Here is a 21,611-nt window from a genome sequence, read left to right on the forward strand (position 1 = left end):
TCTGACAAATTCCTTACAAATTATGCTTAACGTAAAGTCCAAAATAAAAAAATTAAAAAAACGTTTAAGCAACTCATCTATGAAAGATTCAGCGAGGCTCCCCAGCCCCCAGTCATCTAGAAGCTCCTCCATATCTAATCGACCGTGTGTAGCATGCTGCAAGCGCAACTCGTGATCGTAAAGTTTCGCAACATTTACCACTCAGCAGGGCAATTACTAGCCCAACAATTGGACATCTGTATTTTGGCAGCGGCAGAGTAAAAATTTGCCTAAGTATTGGGCACATAATGCCCAACAAAACAATAACCAACGTATATATTACCCAACAAAAAAATGACCAACGTAAATTTACTCTTTTTTTTCACAGTGTATCAGGATTATGTGGGAGCCATTTCAGATTCCTACCTGATAAATCTGCTGTGAAATGGCCTGTTTTTCAACTAGGATGTCATATACGCGACATTTCGCAAAATTTCACATTTTACGATTTGAGGTAGGAAATTAACAACCTTTATGCAAATTCCGGAATGAAATATTTTGCTGAAATATTCTTCAAAGTATTGTCTTTCAGCTGGGCTTGACAAAAATTAAAAATCTGAAATTGCCCAAAATGACTTTTGGCGCACTTTTGTTTCGCCCCGGCCCACTGTGCGCCGGTAGGATTGGACGGTATCACACTAGATGTCCGTCTGTCTACGTCTGTCCGTTAACTTTTTCTTGTAAACACGATAACTTCAGTTTAACTTTACCTATGCTCATATTATTTGGTGTATATGATACAAGTATAGATCCTTAGGAAGCGATTGATTTTAGGTCAGAAAGTCAAAGGTCAAGATCACAGTGACATGTTTTCATCTTACCCTTCTGAAGTCCTTGCAATCGAGATAACTTCAGTTTAACTTTACCTATGCTCATATTATTTGGTGTATATGATACAAGTATAGATCCTTAGGAAGCGATTGATTTTAGGTCAGAAAGTCAAAGGTCAAGATCACAGTGACATGTTTTCATCTTACCCTTCTGAAGTCCTTGCAATCGAGATAACTTCAGTTTAACTTAACCAAGGCTCATATAAGTTGGTGTGCGTACTTGCATGGATCACAGGAAGCCTACTGATTTTGAGGTCAAAGGTCAAGATCACAGTGACATTCTTTCATCTTATTCTGAAGTCCTTGTGAAAGCGATAACTTTGGTTTACCCTAACCTAGGCTCATATAATTTGGTGTATGATATTAGCATAGGCAATGACGCATTAATGCAGAGACAGGAAAGACTAATACAGATAATAATGCAGGGCGAATAAATGATTACATAGCTATAAAGACCTTAATCTAGAACAATCTTACAATAAATTCTTATATTCTGTAGAAAAGTAAAACATGTCAGCAAAATAAAATATACTAATGCAAAAAAAAATACACACAAATTATTACTTTAAATTTTGATAGTTTGAAGCTTGAAAGCATGAGATTTTGGAAATATTAAATAGGATTTCTTGTTCCTATAATTATTATTATGGTTATTTCGGTCCAATGACAAACCGTTCACTTTACCACCAAGAGATAATAGGGCTCGAAGACGTCTTGATAGAGACTGGATAGAGTTCGATGTATAATGTTGCACACTCGATCATGAAGCTACAGGAAAAGGAGAAGTACTTCCTCACACAAAGGACAAGTCCACCCCAACAAAAAAGTTGACTTGAATAGAAAGAAATGTCAGTATCTTGGAGTTGCACTTGTCAGATAAGGTTGGGGGTTTCGAGTCACGCCTACGACACCATCAAAAGAAAGGGCAGGTGAACTGTCGGGTTTCTTGAAGGTGAATCGTTGAAGGAGACTGGTAAAACCCAAGAATGTCTCCATCCTGGCAAGCTGTTCTCCAAGACACACACGGCGACCTAGAGGAACAAGGTCACAAAAACAAAGATACATTTTATTGGTAAATGTTAGAGGTCGTTAGGTGAAAATAAAAATTATTGAAAAAGAAAGAATTAGTTCAAAGACAATGGGGATTCTGAATAATTTTTCTTCTGATAACCAACTTTATTCATTTAAGAGTCATAGACACTCTGCCTATGGGGTCAATCATCAATGATAGATGGGGAATGACGAATTCCACAAGGTCACATGGGAAAATGTAAATGCAGCCGCATGATAAATAATCCATAGTCTCACCGCAGGCTAGATGTTACTTATTCACAATCAAATAGTTTGCTAACTGATCAGGGGCCCGTTGCAGAAAGAGTTGCAATCAATCGCATCTCTAAAAAATCATGCGCAACTTCATTTTCAACCAATCAACAGCGCACATTTGTGACTTGCGATTGATTTTGTTGATTTGCGTTTAAACGCAACTCTTTCTGCAACGGGCCCCATATCATGATACAGCAAGAACAGTAGGGGAAGGCGGGGTAAGTTGTGACAGTTTTTGCTTTTTGCATGTTAGAATTGATATGATTAATAATCTTGTCGAAATAAATACCTTGCCTTGATATTTAATTCTTCTGAAATATTTTCCACCTATATATAACTTTCTATCCCCACACTGAAAGTCACCGTGACCTTTGAAAAAAACGATGTCAAATGGCTCAACTTGCCCCATATATGGGTAAGTTTGAGCCACCTTCTGGGGTAAGTTGAGCCACAAAAACTATGTACAAAATGTATGAGGGGAGAACCAGCATGTCAATTTTTTGTTTAATGTTTTTTCACTTGCTAATTCTATATAAATACTAGCATCCTTTAAAAGGAAAAGAGCAGTCATGCAAATTTGCTCCTTTCAGCAAGCATTTCAATCAATTTTTATGGTTTGTTTGTTTTTTAAGATACATTACCATAGGAATTACCATGGCTCAACTTGCCCCATGCTGTTTGGCTCAACTTACCCCAGTCCGAACTTAGTGCGATAATTTTGTATCCACACATTTATTATGCATCCATCATATAAAAGACTATGACAAGAATGAAGATCCATACCTGGACTAATGTTGTTATCATGTCTTTATTATATTTAAAGACGTGTATTTATAAAGCACTTATCTATTTCACACTCTTTTTTACTTTTTTGGATGAAATTCATATTTTTCCCTCTAAAGAACTACTTTTTGTTTCAAAGTTGGAAACAATGTGGTGGGGTTAGGGGTTATGCTATGGGTCATCAATCAAGGGCGCCGGAAGCGGGGGGGCAGGGGGGGGGCACTTGCCCCCCCAAATAAAATTTTGGGGGGGCAAAACGAGATTTTGCCCCCCCAATGTGCCCCCCCTGAAAGGAGAAAAATGATAAATTATTTAAGGACAAAAGTAAACGAAGGCACTTTTCTGCCTGAAAATTGTCATTTCCATTGTCAAAAATGAAAAAAATTTGCCCCTGACGGGGCAAATACGTTATCGTAGTAAACCTCGCGTCTTTTGACGAACAGTTCCTCTGTGAAACATACCCTTGATAAGCCCCTTTTCCATCTTATTAAAGTGTGATAACGTTTAACCTTTTAATGAATACGTTTCAGACTAAAAGCGAATGGCAAATCGATATTGGTCCACCAATGATTAGGTTTATAACTCTATGATGCTGGCTGTGTCATCTAACAAACGCGCGGACGCCCAGAAACGCTAACGCGCGTGAACACTAGTTACTCGAGCAACATATGGAATCTATGTCCGGGGGGGGGGGGCACTTACAATGACGAGTGGATACCATGCGTGACCAAAAAAAAACACGTGAAAAGGATGTCTTTTTCACGATAGGGCACGTTACATACGTAACGTGATAAGGGTGTCAAAAACACAAAAATAATGAAATATTTCACTAGGAAAATTACGTGTTTAGGGTCGAATCTGTGGGGATGATAAAACAAAATTAAAATGTTTTATAAAGGATGTCCTTTTTGCCCCAACATTTCGGGTTTAGAGTCCGATTCGCACAAGGTGTAGAAGGTGGGGGTCGTACTAAACCAAATAAGGTAAAGCAGACGACCGAAGGACCCATAACAATAAAACATTCCTGTACTTGTTTAGGGGTTCATTTGCTAAGAGTATCGTTTTGTTTCCAATACTTGTTAAGGGTAGGGTTTCACACGCCAATACTTGTTAATGGGTGCATTTTCAGAATATGGAAATTACGTGTTTAGTGTGCTTTTCGAGACCCCATGGTCGCGCAAGGTATCCACTCGTGAATGGAAGTGCCCCCCCCCCCACGAGATCTATGTCATAGCTGTCAAGCCCAGAAACCATAACATCTCGAGAAACTTGTTTCAATATTTTTATTTTCAACTAAATATAAATTGAGTTCATACAGTGATAAAAAGTCAGTGCCCTAAAGAAAATACCAATGTCATTTCAACTCAATATAGACATGTTATCAGAAAATTACACACAGAATAATCATGTGTAGAGGATTATAATTCATAATTTTTGAAAATGGTGAATCCCACTCGAAAGCAACTTAGAGATAATGCTTAGACATGAAAAAAAATAAAATCATATGTGAAAGGGCTTTTTGACCGGACTCATATTATCCGAGATATGACTAAAAATGTAAATAAAGAATATAAAAGAAAAAACAAGCGTTACAGTACTGCTCTACTATAAAAAAAAAATTAAGATATTTTCACAGCCCCGTATTTTCCTCTATTCCTTTTCATTGGCATGATTGGAAGGCGCTTTGTCTGATACTATTTCAGCTCATATGGTATAGCACTTATGTATTTTAGATTCGAAAACTTCCCATTACATGTTACTGATGAGATCGAGATGGCAGCTATGTTCTCTGGTTCATCCCAGCTTTTGTTATTCATGGACGTTTGCAAAAAAAAAAACAATCTGGGAGTGGGTGGGGCTGCAAGACCTAAATTTTGGAAGAAACTTAAGAGCGAGGGGGTTTGTGATGGGGGAGCTTTTGTATTTTCTACAATAAAATTGAAGGATTTCATGCACACTTTTGGTGAATTTTGTGAATTTTGCCCTCACGATCGGCGGCCCCCGGCTGCGTACGGTCATGTTTGTCATCTTAAAGTCTTTAAAAGGCCTATATTACATTGGTTTGAAACAATTTAGTTTGCAATAAGGCTCGTAATTTGCTGGAACTGCGACCCTTCAGAAACACCAGTCTGGGTCAGAAGGGAGGAAACAGAAGGAGCAAAAAGAACTCCAAGACTGTTTAATTCTCAAATTTATTTTTGAATGCTCTTAGAAACGCAACTTTTATACTCCATTTTTACACAAAGTCCTTTCCGGGTGGGGGTGCCACAGCCTCAGTCCCACTCGATCGCTTCGGTATCTCACGCTGTCAAACATATTGTGCCCCCTTCGGGATTTTGCCCCCCCCCAAAAAAAACTGAAAGTGTTCCGGCGCGCCTGTCATCAATACATGACACCACCACAATGTCTGACTCATTCATTATTGGCCTGGGGCTGGTGGCTCAACTTGCCCCTATGCTCAACTTACCCCGCCTTCCCCTATACATGTACGAGTCACGTTCATAAAATAAGTACTATTGTTACTTTCCCATCCAATGGGAACTGACATGGTGACAATGCTCAATAGCCAAGCAAAATCAAGGGTTCCGTGCACTAGCGTACCTATGGGGGGGGGGGGCAGACTGCCCTCTTGACGAGTCACAACCCATACAAGGGACGTATCCATGCCCCCCCTGACGAGTCACCAATAGCCCCCTACTTTGAAGTTGAAGACCTTTTTTTCTGGTATGTAATGTCCCTTATATCCTGTTGAGGATTTTTTTTTTGGCTTGTCATTTTTTTGGCGATTTTGCCCCCCCCCCCAGTGGAAATCCTAGGTACGCTACTGGTTGCGTGGAAATTACATTTTGGATGTTAGAGTTTTACAACAATAGGGGATTTTGCAACCAGACGCAGACGCTTTCTGTAACGTTGAGAATCTATTGTCAAAAGCCCTTCATGAAAAAGCAGCCTTTGTCGAAAATCAGTGAATCAAAACGGCAGTGTCGTCCTGGGGAGCGTTTCATCAACATTTTCGTCCGACAAGTTGTCAGATCTGACAACTTTCCTGGATTCTGATTGGCTGAGAAGCACTGTTACTATAGTAGCTGTCGGATGAAACAGGACTTGTTGGGTAAAACGTCCGACAAGTCCTTTCATAAAACGCTCCCCTGGACTCTGGACAAACACATTTGCAATTTCTCGTCAGCTCCGAATCTATAAGAAGTTCTGCTGTCCCGGTTCACCAATTTTAGACAATGACCTCTAAGCCGATCAGTGTGATTGGACAAGCATCTTAGATTCCGGGGGCCGATTGCACGAAAGGGTCTTTGCAAGGACCGTCTTTCGTGTCGCCCATTTTTATGATGCGCCATGTGAAACGCATTTTAAATAAATCATCTGCAAACATATTTTTATTCGTCCGTTAAAATAAACAAAATGCTTGTTTATAAAATGATGTGATACGTGTCTATCATGAAATTGTATAAAATTTGATTCAAAAGCTAGCTAACGAATCTTTTTTATTATCATAAATTTCAGAAATACCCCGCTTATAGCGTGTCATAAAAGATGGGCGACACGAAAGACGGTCCTTTCAAAGACCCTTTCGTGCAATCGGCCCCAGAGTCCGTCTGCGTAGTGGTTACGCACACTCGCGAATACTTCTCATGCAACCAGATGGGTGTTTCATCAAGCTGATTGCTCACTTATTTTGGGAATGTCCCCTTACTCGTCGATTTTTAGATGATTTTGAAAAATACACTCTTAAAAGTGAAATAAAATTATCTGTTAATGACTTTGTATTTGGCATACCAGCTGGAAATTCTTCTTTTAATTTTGATATTTTATATGCCAAATATTATATCTTTTCAACTAAATGTTTAAAAGGAAACTTATCATTCTCATCATTTCAAAAGAAATTAAAGTATCAGCATATTACGGTATCTTTTCAACTAAATGTTTAAAAGGAAACTTATCATTCTCATCATTTCAAAAGAAATTTAAGTATCAGCATGAGATAGAACGAACTATGCACATGCAACAAAATAAGTTTATAGTATATCTTGATGAATCGAGGCACATCGAGCTTATTTAAATTATGTATTGTGTATATATATATAAAAAATTGAATTTGATGTATCACATACATTTTGCATTTGTTTATATGCGTTGTCGATAAATATTGAATAAAGACTTTCGTTGAAAAAGAAAAAAAAGTTTCATAAAGCTGTTCGTAAAGTTATGCAAAACTTTACGCATGACTGGAACATGTTCTTAGGTCATAAATCAATTACATAGGGATATCACATAGCACAAGAAAGGATCACCAGTCGTGCGCAAAGGCATTCGTATCTTACGAACAGCTTTATGAAACATCCACCGGGCCTTGATCTTACCCGTGCTGAAAAATATCAATTCATCTCTCTTTACGACCTCTCCTTTTTGATTGAGGAACCTCCTAGGTTCAAAGGCGTCAGGGTTTCTCCACAGATCCTCGTTGTTCAGAACTTCGAAGATGTTAGACACAACGGTGGCGCCCTTTGGTATGGTATAGCCTCCTATCGCGGTGTCAGCAGAAGCCAGATGAGGCACACCTAGTGGAGCGATGACGCCTTTTCGCTGTATCTTTTCAGAATAACAGAAAGGAAACAAGCGTATTTTTTTTCTTCTAAATAGTGGTTCGTTGATGTGATTGTTTCGTCAGCTTATAACTATGAACTGTATTCAGTTTCTCTCTTGATAAACCGACAAAAACGTGAGTGTACTACGAGACAAATTTTAAAACTAGACAAGACTCTTCCGGGACATTGATCATGACAACGAAATTATCAAAAAGACTTTGGTCTAGCGTCAAGAGGTCGCCCACCAAAAAAAAAAAAAAAAAAACAATGATGAAGCGGCTCCAGCTTTCCTGTTCTTCACATTTCGAACCTTTCGAATCAGGAAGCATGAGCTGAAATGTGGATTCTCTGCATGAATACGAAGAAAATTCTCAAGCATGGTAGCTATTTGAAGGGGTTCCTACACTTGCTCATAGTATATGTCAATTACCTCCATTAGTACAGCACAGGTGTAAGGAAGATTCCCCTGGTCATTCAGCCTTGGAAGACGTTCTCTGCCGATCACGTGATCGAGTTCTTCTTGGACACGTGATTGAACCTCCGGGTAGGCCATCATGAAGAGAATACACCACGATAGGGTCGTGGCCGTGGTTTCGGAGCCAGCTATGAAAAGGTCTGCGATACAGCTATTCAAGTTCATCTTGGTGAACGGCGAATTGGTGTCCTGAATTCGAAAACAAAATCCTATCTATTAGACAATTTTCTCCAGTACTCGGGGAAAGAGACACAAATGCGACATTAAAAAAATTTGCAATTGTTTCAAATAAATCTCAAATTAGTAAACGCTCTACATTATAGTGTGGTTAATGAGAGGAACAGGACTCGAATAATCGCAATGTTAAATTTGATCGAAATTGATTGCAACTCTTTGACAGGGCCACATGGAAGACCACTAAGTTGGTGATATGTGCTACCCTAGCAGTATGAATATTAGAAACAAACAATTATATAAATGAAATCCAATTAGAGTCAAAACTTGAAGGACTAACCAAGATGGTGCCCACAAAGTGTATTCCTGGGTTTGAGGCAGCAGAACTGATCGATAGCACAGTTGTCCATAGTGGCTGTGTTTTATTGTGTCTGTTTCCTTAACTCATTTGGTTTCATAATTATCGTGAATTGACGAAAATAAAATCATTCTGGATGGTTTCAAAATCAGATCAGTTACTAAATTGTAAAAGAAAAAGGGAAGAATAAAACACTACAAAAACTGCAATCATCATAATCTACTTATTTTAACTATATGTTCTCTCACATTTTTTACATCTCTCTTAAAAAATAATAACACTTAAGTATAAATACCTCAATTTCTGACATCTTGATAAGATATTGGTCGACGAAATCCCTCGGATTGCACGGGTCAAAATTCGCTTCGTGAGATTCTATCTGTGACGTAATAAAGGCTTGGAACGTCTTAAAGTTATCCACCATGGTTTTTACCTTTCCGAATGGAATCTTTGAAATTCCAGGAAGAGGAAGAAAGAAGAGTGTTCCACCGGCTCCCGACTGCCTTATATTATCGTTCAGAATTTGTAATATCTAAACAGTAGAAATGGTGAAATAATTATAATTTTTTTATGTATTCATAATAATATTACATGGGACTTATAAAGCGCCAAATCAACTCTAGAGAGTACCAAAGGCGCATAAAAAGTTAAGAAGTACAAAGAAAGGTTTTAAGAATATTTTTTAAAGACTCGACAGAGATACAACCTTTGATGTCTTTAGGAAATCATAGTATGGCAAAGTGAACGAGATGTGAATGTAACGTATTACAATATTACGTATTTACAATATGATATAATTACCAAGATCCTTTTGAAAAAATACAAATATATTCATGATAAGTTGGTGAGAGAATCATTAGGAATTCGAAAAGAAATACAATTTTAAAATATCGTTTGTTCGCATTGCATCAATGCATTTTATTTCGCGACAAAGTCGAGACCTGTTTTTTCCATCATCAGTGGCGTACCGTGGGTCACGGCATGGGGGGGCACCAGCCAAAAAAATGAGTCACCTAGTGAGCGCGCTTCAGTTGCCAGGTATACTGAGCTATTAGAGAGAAATTCTATTAAAAAGAAATGTATCTCACTGATCAAATAATGCGACCGTGAAGCGCGAGCTGATTTTTTTATATTATAGGCAATTAGGCATTTTTTTGTAATCATGCCACGTACCTGTCTCGCTAAACAAACAATGCGAGCGGGAAGAGAGAGCTGAATTTTTTGTATACATATTGACTCCAAACAGGGACATTTTAAATACTATATTTTAGAAATCCATTAAGAGTAAACAAATCTCACCATAGTCAGCTAATACGAGTGCCAAGTGCTTGCTGATTTTTTTTAGAATTACATCTAAACACATGAAGCACTTGTAGTCATTGTAATCATGATTAACATAAGCATCTCACTACTCAAATATTGCGAGCGCGAAGCGCGAGCTGAAAATTTAGGAAATTCAGACCTTAAGAGGGGCATTTCAAGGCTTGTTGTAGGTATTCACGAAGACCATACGTATTTCACTAACCAAATGATGCGAGCGCGAGCTGAATTTTTTGTATTTATTGACCCTAAACAGGGATATTTTAAGGACTATTTTTTTAGAGAATCCATTTAGAGTTGGCCTATAAATAGCTCACCATACTCATCTATTGCGAGTGCAAAGCGCTTGCTGATTTTGTTATAATTACATCTAATCACATGAAGCTCTTTTTGTAGTCATTGTAATCATGATTATCATACGCAGCTTACTAATTAAACATTTCGAGTGCGAAGCGAGAGCTGAAAATTTAGGACATTCAGACCTGAAGAGGGGCATTCTATGTCTTGTTTTTAGGAATTCACTACGACCATACGTATTTCACTAAACCAAGTGATGCGAGCGCAAAGCGCGAGCTGAATTTTTTTTTATATTCAGATCAGGAAAAGTACATTTTAAGGAATGATTTTAGGTATTTATGAAGAACAAACATATCTCACCAATCCATTAATGCGAGCGTAAGCAAGGACATGAAATGTTTTATATTAAGACCTTAAAATGGGGCGATCACTTGAAGTAGTCATGAAAAAGAAGCATAAGTCACTACATAAAACATTAACACGAGGTGCGAGGAAACATATTTGGTGTGAACTGACTTGAAAACGGGAGGGTTTACAACAACATGATTATATATCTCGTTAAACAGAGCACCAGGAATAATGAAGACACAGGTCCTGAGCAAGTTATGTTTCATAAATTTATGAAAAAAATGTTTCTTGTGTAATATAACATAATCATAATATAACATTATAATGAACAATAATTTCTTCTTTACAAATTTAACTACGTTTCTCTTCCTTTCTCCCTCTTTTTCCTCCTTTCCCTCCTTTCCCCTCTTTTTTGTGGTGGTGGTGGGGGGGGGGGGGGCACGTGCCCCCATGCCTCCGTAATTACGCCACTGTCCATCATATTGGATACATGTGAGGCGGAATACAAATGATAGCGTTGGATAATACGATTGATTTGTAGGATTGATTACACACAGTATATTTTGCTATCAATCACATGACCAAGCCTTACGATAAATTACTGTATTACGTATCGATTATGTAAAAGAAGTTGTCAGAGGTGAGCCAGCTGCAGCCCAGAAACGCATGTCAGGCAATGGCTTCAGCCTCTAAAATGGCGTCATGTCACGTCAACGCATAAAGTCCATTCATTATCAGTACAACTTGATAAAAAGCCCTATAAAGCTAACCTGTTGGAAGTCGGCGTCATCGTACTTGTACTGAGTTCCAAGGACCACAGAGCAAATGATGTTTGAAATCGCTTGCATAAAGAAAATACTAGGACCAAAAGGAGAACCCCTCTTCTCTTCAATGTTCGTACAGAGCTGAGTCATCTCGGCTAGAACGGTATCTTCATAGCTCTTCTTGCCAACACCCAGACTCCTGAAAACAGAATGGACGAACTTACGTTGCTCCTTCCAAACCAGACCGCTAGCGAAAACCACACCTATGAAGATTAAAAAAAGAAATGTGAAAGTTATTTTTTTTGCAGGAGTTTCTGCATTTATTGTAAAGTCAAAATAAATTTACAATACTTAAACATAATCGTAGTATAGCATTAAAGTACATTGTAATGTGACAAATTTATAGTAGTGTGATAACAAATTTAGACATGAATACAATTTAAGGATAAGACAAAGTAGTGAAAAAAATGCTGAGGCAAACTATATATAAACAAAATAAATGCTTGAGTAATAGCAGCCAAAATGGAAATGTGATGATGGATAGAATATATGAATATATAATATATAGCATAGGAGTGAACACTAGGGATTGATGATTGGTTGGGAAAATCCTTTTCATACAAATCTGATTCCTGACTCGTTTCAGAATCACCTCTGGTTTAGATTTCCAGCGTGAAAGGGCAAACATGATAAGTTGATATCTTACCTTTGCAGTCAGGCCCGACAACCTCTTCCCGCATTCTACTTTGTGGTCGACCTTGAAGATCAGGATGTCGGAAGGCCTCTACGATTATTGGATACGAGTTGAGGATGACGAAAGGCTTCGTGCCAACGTAGAAGGACACGATCTCACCGTACTTCTTAGCCCATGATGATAAGACAGTCAGAGGGTTCAATCCAGCCCTGCACAAACAGGAAAGAAATCCTTCACTATCATTCATTATGATTTCGTTAATACCTTGGTCACATTTGCTCTACGGCGGCCGTACGGCGAGTCGAAAACAGCCGTTTTATTCATTTTTATACAAACCATCTACATGTAGCTCGTACATAAAATGTTAAACGGCTGTTCTCGACTCGCCGTACGGCCGCCGTAGAGCAAATGTGACCAAAGTATTAGTACTTATACTGCATTTGGAATACTTCATATGGGTAACAAGATGAACTTTTAAGGATAGGCCTACGTTTACAAAAGTTGCGAAAGATACCCATCCAAAACATCGGACTTACAATGTAATGGTTATATCCATTAATCTTATCCACTAATACTTTTGCAAGTAATGATATTGGTGATAGTATACAAATATACAATGACACTCGAGGATCTGGCTAAAACTATTCGCATCAAAGGAACATCACATAGTACTATTCTCCCGAGGGCCATCGGCCCGAGGGAGAATAGTACTATGAGATGTTCCTGAGTGCGAATAGTTTTAGCCGGTTCCGAGAATGGGTCATTGTATATTTGTTTTATATCCCTTCCACTCATACCATTTTAAAGCGAAACGATTTTTAATCAGTTGATATAGAGCGATCGTCGAGAAGTTGAGAAAATAATAAGTCTTGAAGTATGGATCGTCTGTTCCGCGAGCGCATCTGGTTAGTAGTGCAGCTCGCCGAAAGTTTCCCGCGGCATGCAGTGGAGAGTACAGTTGGGCTGAGTAGCGCTCTGCTCGCATCGCACCGCACACATCGCCTTTCGCGAGCTAGGGGTGGGGTCCAAAAACGTATAGTTCACTTTTTCCCTAGGGAAAATGGACTATGCGTGACGTCAGCAAGGAAAATGAACTATATCACGACAAACGTTTATCGTAGTAAAACTATTCTTATTCTCCTTGTGTACACTCTCAATACAACAATCTTAAGTAAGGGATATAATAATTTCTATGGACCCACTGCCAGGGGGCGGGGGTGGACAACGCCCCCTCGAATTTCAAAGTTTAAAGAACAAGGCGATCGAGGATCATTGTTTCATTCAAACAAAATTCTGCAACCTACCTGCATGCTGTCCACGCTATACCAACAATCTGAATCCATGATGGACCGGGTGGTAGATTCTTTGGACGCCCTATCAACAATTGTTTGATAATCCAGACTGTGAGCAGTCCAACAGTTGCAGTCATCAAGAATAGAATAATTGGTTCCATCCTTAATCGAGAAAAGAAATCCAACAAGTTTTTGATCAAATCGATACGACTTGACAGTCAGTCTGATAAATCTGGGAGCACTTCTGTATGACTTTTGACCAGTCAACAGATCTTGACAACATTGTGCTTGCTTCATACATTATGTACTCACGAAAGTTGTGCTTAAAGGAAACCAAAACCCAAGAAGAGAAGCAATCTTATTGGAAAGAATAAAATGAGAGGAACAATTTAAAAAAAGTTTCATCAAAATCGGTTATGAAATAAGCAAGTTATGGACGATTAAAAAGTCTTGTACTTACTATGTGGATCCTCAAATTGGCAAACGTGCTTCAAAATGGCTGATTTTGTGGACAACTCTCCATTCGTTTTGTACACATATTTTCCCCTTTATTTTACATATTTCACATTATCTCTTCCTGACCTTGAAATATATGGTGTGGATTATATTTTCCCATGACATATGTTGTGCTCATGCAGAAGGAGGCAAGATGCAATTTGAAAGACAATGAGGAAAATCTGTGTACAAAACAAATGGAGAGTTTCCACAAAATCAGCCATTTTGAAGCACGTTTGCCAATTTGAGGATGCCCATAGAAAGTACAACAAGAGTTTTCAAACTCCCATAACTTGCTTTTTTCATAACCGATTTAGATGAACCTTTTTTTAAATTGTTCCTCTCATTTTCTTTCCAATAAGATTACTTCTCTTCTTGGGTTTTGGTTTCCTTTAAAATATTGAAAATATCGTATTACGTCATATCCTTGAGGCTAATTACGTCATACATTTCTCTCAGAATATAGTTGGGCTCGTACAGTACAGGGGAGCGTTTCATGAAAGGACTTGTCGGACGTTTTATCCGACAAGTCCCATTTTATCCGACAGTTACCATAGTAACAGTGCCTCACAGCCAGCAATCAGAGTCAGAGAAAGATGTCAGATCTGACAACTTGTCGGACAAAAATGTTGATGAAACACTCCCCAGTTCTTAAAATTAGAGTACTTTATGCGGGGCTTTATGTGGGACTTTATGTAATACTCTCATGACTATACATGAGCTTAAATAGTGGTCATACATGTATTCTCGCATTATTAACCAGAGAGCAATGGAAGCTCCTTGCTCAGAGAGAGCATACCATAGCAGTGCTTAAACAATATTGAAATACAAGTAAGGCACCGGGGTAAGGCACTCGTACATGCAACACTTATTGATTCCTTCTACATGTACATATATTGTCTTTCCCCCCTTTTTTATACATTGTTGTTTGAACAGAACATTTGCAGATACCAATGATGATCCTATAAATTTCATTCAATTCCCGGGTTCAATTCATATACAGTAGCCCTGTGAAATACCACAACAATCTCATGTTCCAAGCTGAACTTTACTACTTTTAATACAGTCACTCTCTGTTCAAGGCGAGTTTTTCAAACTTGCTACCCTTCAAGAAAAGTCAGTCGACTGGAAAAGCATAATTTATAATCTCCCACACAAAGTAGCTCGCTTTCTCATGAATTCTCTCTTACACACTTTGAATACCAATGCAAACCTTGTAAGATGGGGGAAGGTGACATCAGCGAAATGTAATAGATGTAATAACCGGGAAACGGTTCACCACGTTCTTAACGCATGTCCTGTTGCCCTTGACGAAGGTCGTTATACATGGCGGCATGACAATATTCTTTTGTACATATTGGAAACATTGCGGAAAGGTACATCAAACCAGGAGGTAGATATTACATCCGACCTCAAGTCAGAATCCAAAAAACAGGGGATATCTACCGTCCCATTGCAATGTACGCAGACGAATCTGATCCCTGATATATGTGCATTGTGGAAAAATGAAAAGAAACTAGTGATACTGGAACTTTCGGTCCCTTTTGAAACCAATACAGAAAAACACATGAATATAAAGAAAGAAAATACGCCCCACTCATTTCTGACATTGAATCCAACAGCTACTCAGTAAAATACTTTCCAATTGAGGTGGGATCAAGAGGCTACATTACCCCGGATAACACAAAACGACTTAAAATGCTTTTAAATGAATTTGGCAAACCAACCCCTTACAAAATTTTCAGAGACAACCTTTCTAAATTGGCAGTGACATCATCTTTCGTAATATACTACTCAAAAAATAACGTCCAATGGGAAAATCAGATTCCTCTGCGTACATAGCGTAAAGTTGTACACATCAATTCACAGTGTAATTCATGCTAATGCATGAGTCCACATACGTCATGGTCTTTTTTTTTCTCAATGTTTGGTTTTTATCTACAGGCCTATAAATTACTTTAATTACAAATTAATTTGATGATTAACAGTTTATTATACTTTCACCGAATGTTCCATCCTATTTGGTAGTTTAACTATATATAACTGTAACATTATGTTAATCTGCCCTGCTTGCGTCAGTAATGTGACCATGTCCTGGGCTCTCTTTTACTCTGTAAATGTATATGTATTTTTGTCATTCTTACACTGTTCCTTTATTGCTTTTCGTACAATAAAGTGATGCAAAACTATAGGGGTATAAACCCGGTCTATAAACGACAGATCTAGTGTTACTACTAGTACTAGATAAATAGACTGCCTTCCTTCATTGCTGCCCGGGATTGCTGCTCATACAGAGAATAGAGAATACCCTGACTGAGGTCATTTTGTACAACCGTCTAATGTCCGCCTGATCTCATGCATGCTCTGTTCAATCGGGGTTTAAACGAATCAAGTTGATAGATAATTATATAAAGGCGTGAGGAATTAGGTGACTTACCTTCATGTGAGGAGTGTGTTCGTGTAACATTTAGTAACGGATGCCGATGATCATGCGATGATAACACAAGAATGAAGAATTCACAGTACAGCTATTATTTACACATAAGGTAAGGCATGAATACATCCGCTTAACCTACGCCCAGTCTGGGCATGCAATTTTTTTTTAATCCAGGCACTCGTGCCAGCTAGGGATTGTTACCGATTGTTATTTGTTCTGGCAATGGTCTTGCGTCGGGGTCGAAGTCGATTTTATTCGCTTTCTCTTTCCGCCCTTTCACACGTTCGGTAAAAAAAAATCGTAATTTGAATGACAATTCCATATTTTAAGAATATTTAGCACGTGTGACACCAAACTAGAATCACAAACGCTAATCACAATTAAAGAATTCAAATTGTACTCCGGAGGTGAATTCCAGTTAAGTTTCATTCAAATTACGGTACGAATTTTACGTGTGAAAGGCTTGACCTCGAAAACATCCTTGGGGGGGGGGGGGCGGATCGGAGCTTACGTTTCTTTTCAAGCACGTCACCAAGGACACATACCGCCTTCGCTCAGGAATTCGAATTCAAATCAGTTTTTGAGTGAGAGGTATCGATGATTCTAATAAAGAGGATTGCAATCATCATGATTCAAGATTCACGTGTGAAAAGGCCCTTTATGTCATTGCAGACGATGAAGGCGTTGGGGACGTATGGCCATAGTCGTACTCACACTTGATCTTATATGCCCATTTGCATGCTATGATCAACGAAGGATGTAGGTTGGGTGATTGCTCCCTGTTATCTTCCGATCTCTTTACGACAATCTTACGATGCTCATACGGATCAGCTAATGACGAATATTTAGCACGTGTGAAAGCAATCTTGAACATGATAAGAATCCCGAACGCAAATCACGCTAATCAGTCACGATTACAATAGCAATCGATTAAAATGATGACTCAAGATGCACGTGTGAAAAGGCCCTTAGATATTTCGGGCTGGTAGCTAGCAACCATGCACCCACACACACACCCCACACAAACATAACATATTAAGGCATGCATGGTCACACCGCCCGAGCGTTGTTGGAGCGGTCGTGGAGCGGAGAGAAAAAAATCATCACCGCTCGCTACCGTTCACCATTTTCAATTTCGATTTTTTTTTTTTTTTTTGTTTTCGATTTATGTTTTCGATTTTTTCCCCAATTTTGTGAGCGAAATTCGGCCCTCTTTCCCTACCGCTCCACGACCGCTCCAACAACGCTCGGGCGGTGTGACCATGCCTTAAAGGCTCGTTCGACAAGTCTTTTAGCACTAATGTTTTGAGATCCTCAGTTTCTCAGGTAAACCAAATAAGAGCGTCGCAATTTGGCACGCACATTATTTACCACACCATAAACTAGAAGCCAGTATAAAAAAAAAAAAAATCGATTTTTGTTTAAAATTTATTATGAATAAAAAATATGCAAATATATTCGTGAAAAATGCTATTTACATATCTTACACCCAATTTCACTTCAAATTTTAATTTTTTTAGCTGAAGTTCCTTTTGATTCACTTATACAGTGCTTATCAAAAAAAGTTTACACTTTGAAAAAGCCCTGGGAATTAAAAAATATACAACACGTGGGTAATTTTTTCACATATAATCTTGGGTTCGGGTCTCATCTATCCAATGAAAGTAAAAGTTTTGTCAGAATGTTACACTTGAGTGAGCACTGTCCATTTCTGTAAAGCTCGCAGAAATCTGTTTGCGCAGAAATGCTCGTTTTCATGCTGTGTCAAGGGGAAAGGACGAAATCAAACTGACACTACGAAAGATTTATCATACATTTCCCTTGCACTTTTAGTCAATTGGAATAAAACGGATACATTCAAGCATTTTGTGACAATTTTGCCACCCAAATTGAAATTTCAACACTCAATAAGCACAACCTTTACCCTATTTGTGCCAGCTGGATCTGAGGACATAACTGAATCTGAACAAAAGTTTATATCAGACATCTCCAGCATTTTTTCACTAAGTTTTTATCAATGATAGTTGGTTTACATTTCATTTTTCATTTAATACTTGTTTCTCCACACTTTTCCCAAGCTTAGCAATGATTAACAAAATGAAAATCAAGCTTAAGCCATTCCATGCAAATCACAGCTCAGTGTAAAGCAAATATCGTCACGATGGCCTCGGTGTGTGGGGGAGTGGGGTGGGGCGAAATGCACTCTTCGAAGTGTTTTGGGCAAGGAAACAAGTCAAACAATGTACAAGATATTTTCAAATCAATTTTACTAGCTAAATTCCATGTGTTCTTCATGATTAAGGTCTACTTTTATTTGCATAACTTTTTTCAAATTTCTGCGCAAATAATTTTTCACTTACTTTTCAAAATTAAATGGTGCTCACTCAAGCGGAAATAATTTTCGACATTTATATCGTCATTTGCTTTAATGGACCTGTACCAATGTTAAAATGTGGAACAATCTTCAGGATATTACAAAAGTATAATTTTACAGGATTTTTTTAAAGTGTAAACTTTTTTTTGATACGCACTGTATAGCAACCGCATGATGACACAGATCCTATATAAAATCGACCCATCGAGAACACTTTGCGATTAAACCAGTGGCGTAGACACTCAGGTCCTTTGACCTGGGGGGGATGATCCCTAGCTGGGTCATATATATATATATATATACATATATATATATATATATATATATATGCATCATCAGTTTATCTGTTTATATACCAATTTGAGCTATGAATTCGCAACAAAATAAAATGAATTGTACAAAATATAGTTTTTTGCTTTATAACTCGTAAACTATTTTATGGTCAGTACTTCCTTTTGTCGTGGTAAGGCAGTATATAACAGATTGATATTGTAAAAAGGTTATGAACTGGTTTGAATTTGCATATGTTGGTTTATTGTGGAATTGAAATTCTACATTATCTTATAATTGACTATTTCATGGAGAAATAAATGTTTATGAATTTGAAGTACTTGTATCGTGTTTCATTTGAAGTTCAATATTTTTAATTCTAAGAAGGACTTGAAAACAACCCTTACATGATTTGTTTTTATGTTGGGATTTACCATTCATATTTAAACCCGTAGAAAGACTTAAACTGCAGTAAATCCTGATGGTACTTAAAAATGAATCCAGAAAGATTTAAATTTCAAGTCCAAACGACTTAAAATTTAAAACTTCTACAGACTTAAAATTTTAAGTCTAAGGATAGTTTTGTTTTTAAATCCAAGGGTTTTGTCATTTTAACCAGTCTCTCTTGGACTTAAAATATAAGTCTTTTGTACTTAAAAATAAGTCTTTGGAATTAAGAGAGGGAATAACTAGTATTCCTTATTTTACTAGTATAGTAGTATACTCTTTTAAAAGTAGCGATATTGTTAATGATCAAACGAATGAATCAACAACTAAAGGAATAAACAAATAAACAGCCAAATAACTAAAAAAAATATCAATTACAATTATAGTAATAGGGGTAAAATAAAAAAAAGCTCAACATTATATTTCTTATCCACGTGCAGATATGCGGACACTAAAATGATAAGCACACTCTGTTTAAAATTACCATGATTACAAAGGCTTGATTGAATTAAGTATGGAAATGAAATAAACCTCACCGGGTTGTCGGAAGTAAACTGTATAGATAATTTTTATCGCGTAAATGCGCGAGATGATTATGTTTTTTGTCAAAGGTCCGACAATGAACACGCTGAGGGTCGAGTTAGGCTTGTTCTGTGATCTTAGACCATAAATTAATCTTATCCATGGATTGATTCAATCTGCCTTCGTGAATTAAGGCATGTCTATATATTGGATGATTCTACCTTCTTTGAAAAGCGCAAAGTACTCTGAAAAATTAGTGAAATAGTTCACTCTTTAAGGAGTGAATATATGAAAGAGTGAATATTGAGTGAAAAAAACCTCGGATATCACTGAGGCCATCCAAAATTTGCACTTTCATTCCAAAATCATTCATTTACTAATTCGCTCCTTAGAGACTGAAAATGTTCACCTTTCCTTTGCAAAGTAGGGGTTGAGGACATGGCCAGCAGGGAAAGGGTCAGTGTATGTGTATAGGTAATTTCTTATTAATTCGTTTGAACAGTGTTAACATGGTTAATGTGTTATGAAAGCAATTGCTCTGAAAGGGAGTGATTAAGCGACACTTTCTTAAATCTGTAATGAAATATTTTGAACTTATCTCCTTTGCAAATACATAATTATTATAAGGAAATGTACTTGGTGAAACTCTGAGTAACGATCCTTAAATGTATATGACGACGCAAGACAGTTGTTTTTACTTAAAACTTGCAAGTTGTAAATGCATATAAGATGATTGACTCTGAATAAAATTCCAATTTTGATCATGTTTGTCATTGCTGTACGTTATGAATATTACTGCTATTATTATTGATTGATTTTAACTAGCATTCATTGCTTTATTACTGTATAGTTTTGCTTCTTCCCCCACAGAAACCTGGGGGGGGGGATGATTGTACACACCATCCCCCCCCACCTAAAATTCTGGGGGGGATGCATCCCCCCACCCCCCGCTATCTACGCCCCTGGATTAAACAACATTTGTAAACATCAGGTTTTTCAATCAAAAACAATTCGCAAAAAGATTTTGAAAACATTCATGAGCAATTGCAACAATCGTTAAAAAAGGTGGCGAATCTAAATATTACAATTCCCAACCTTTCGCAGCTCAGTGAGATACCTCTTTCACCAAAGCGAACAATTTGAATTTCGTATAGGTACAGTGATTGCATATTTATTGTTTGCGTTGGACTCTCCATTATTAACATTTACACCGCAAAATTGAGGATAGACACCGAAACATTACCATCCACTTGTTATCATTGGTTATACTTGTATACCAACTGCCCAACTGAAGGGGAAGGCGGGGTAAGTTGTGACACTTTTTTGCATTTTGCATGTTAGAATTGATATGACTAATAATATTGTCGAAATAAGTACCTTGTCTTTAAATTTGATTCTTGGGAAGTATTTTTCACCTACATACAACCTTCTACCCCCACACTGAAATTCATTGTGACCTTTGAAAAAACAATGTCAAATGGCTCAACTTGCCCCATCTGTGGGGTAAGTTGTGCCACCTTCTGGGGTAAGTTGAGCCACAAAAACTATGTATAAAATGTATGAGGGGAGAACCAGCATGTCAATTTTTTGTTTAAAGTCTTTTCACTTGCTAATTCTCTATAAATACTGGTATCCTTTGAAAGGAAAAGAGCAATCATGTAAATTTGTTCCTTTCAGCCAGCATTTCAATCGATTTTTATGGTTTGTTTGTTTTTTAAGATACATTACCATAGGAATTACCATGGCTAACTTGCCCCATGCTATT

The 21,611-nt window shown here is 37.7% G+C and overlaps 1 protein-coding gene across 2 annotated transcripts; it reads right to left on the bottom strand.

Moving 5' to 3' along the window:
* Nucleotides 1-556: 556 nt before the first annotated feature.
* On the bottom strand, nucleotides 557-16,488 carry LOC121427807 (cytochrome P450 2J4-like). 2 transcript variants are annotated; one of them, XR_005971716.1, is made up of 9 exons: nucleotides 16,234-16,488; nucleotides 13,314-13,463; nucleotides 12,022-12,218; nucleotides 11,322-11,578; nucleotides 8,882-9,118; nucleotides 8,010-8,243; nucleotides 7,355-7,583; nucleotides 906-1,900; nucleotides 557-749 (listed from the first exon to the last, which is right to left on the bottom strand). XR_005971716.1 is itself a non-coding variant. In XM_041624372.1 (8 exons), the coding sequence occupies exons 2-8, from the start codon at nucleotides 13,460-13,462 to the stop codon at nucleotides 1,719-1,721; spliced, it is 1,485 nt and encodes a 494-aa protein (XP_041480306.1). In that variant the 5' UTR covers nucleotide 13,463; nucleotides 16,234-16,488; the 3' UTR covers nucleotides 557-1,718. The 2 variants fall into 2 exon arrangements, 1 of the variants encoding a protein (XP_041480306.1); XM_041624372.1 differs by having other exon boundaries at nucleotides 557-1,900.
* Nucleotides 16,489-21,611: the final 5,123 nt, after the last annotated feature.

Source organism: Lytechinus variegatus, chromosome 14, assembly GCF_018143015.1.
Source record: "Lytechinus variegatus isolate NC3 chromosome 14, Lvar_3.0, whole genome shotgun sequence".
In the NCBI taxonomy this organism is placed as follows: domain Eukaryota; kingdom Metazoa; phylum Echinodermata; class Echinoidea; order Temnopleuroida; family Toxopneustidae; genus Lytechinus; species Lytechinus variegatus.